This window comes from Penaeus monodon, chromosome 23 (genome assembly GCF_015228065.2).
Source record: "Penaeus monodon isolate SGIC_2016 chromosome 23, NSTDA_Pmon_1, whole genome shotgun sequence".
In the NCBI taxonomy this organism is placed as follows: domain Eukaryota; kingdom Metazoa; phylum Arthropoda; class Malacostraca; order Decapoda; family Penaeidae; genus Penaeus; species Penaeus monodon.
Genome location: NC_051408.1, coordinates 39,455,516 through 39,456,060, shown reverse-complemented (window position 1 = coordinate 39,456,060; position 545 = coordinate 39,455,516). Strand labels below are relative to the sequence as shown.

General features: G+C 34.1%; 1 protein-coding gene across 1 annotated transcript in view; it reads right to left on the bottom strand.

The window, feature by feature from the left end:
• Positions 1 to 355, bottom strand: part of LOC119588267 (glycine-rich cell wall structural protein-like) — a 1,112-nt gene extending 757 nt beyond the window's left edge. Inside the window, exon 1 of the mRNA XM_037936963.1 lies at positions 258 to 355. Within this exon, the coding sequence (XP_037792891.1) occupies positions 258 to 355 (98 nt within the window). The remainder of the gene's footprint in view (positions 1 to 257) is intronic.
• Positions 356 to 545: the final 190 nt, after the last annotated feature.

The following is a 545-nucleotide window of genomic DNA, read 5'->3' as shown; positions in this document are numbered from 1 at the left end:
AAGGCTACGCTTATCACCTGTAAATTGAACATGAACATATTTAATGCTTTAGATTAAAGCACTAAAGAGCCTACTATTTTTCCTAATAATTCCTGGTGTATGTAAATGTGATTCAAACATTTTATGGACTGCTTTCGTTCTAAATATCTATAATCATATGTATATAGTTGCATAGTTAAGATAAAAGGACCATATAGGTAGATAGAATAACATATAATTAAGGAAAAGTTACTCATTATTCACGTGGAATAACTCACCAAGAAACTATGACGCATTTTGGCTGTTGAGGTTGACAAAAGTCACTGAGGAATATATCGCTCATGATCATTGTCCTGATATTTATAGTGGGAGACATTTACCCTAGGTTGCCAGATTGATATATATAAACACGGAAAAATGCTGTGGACTCTCCAGAGCGAAGTAAAAACAGGAAAAAATACGCTTGTCATAGTTGGTAAACGAGATTTTTCCGGATAGGTACGTGTGCCCTTTTCTTCTCTAGTAATTAAAAACATGCCATTTCCTATTCTTCTTTTATCCAGGCG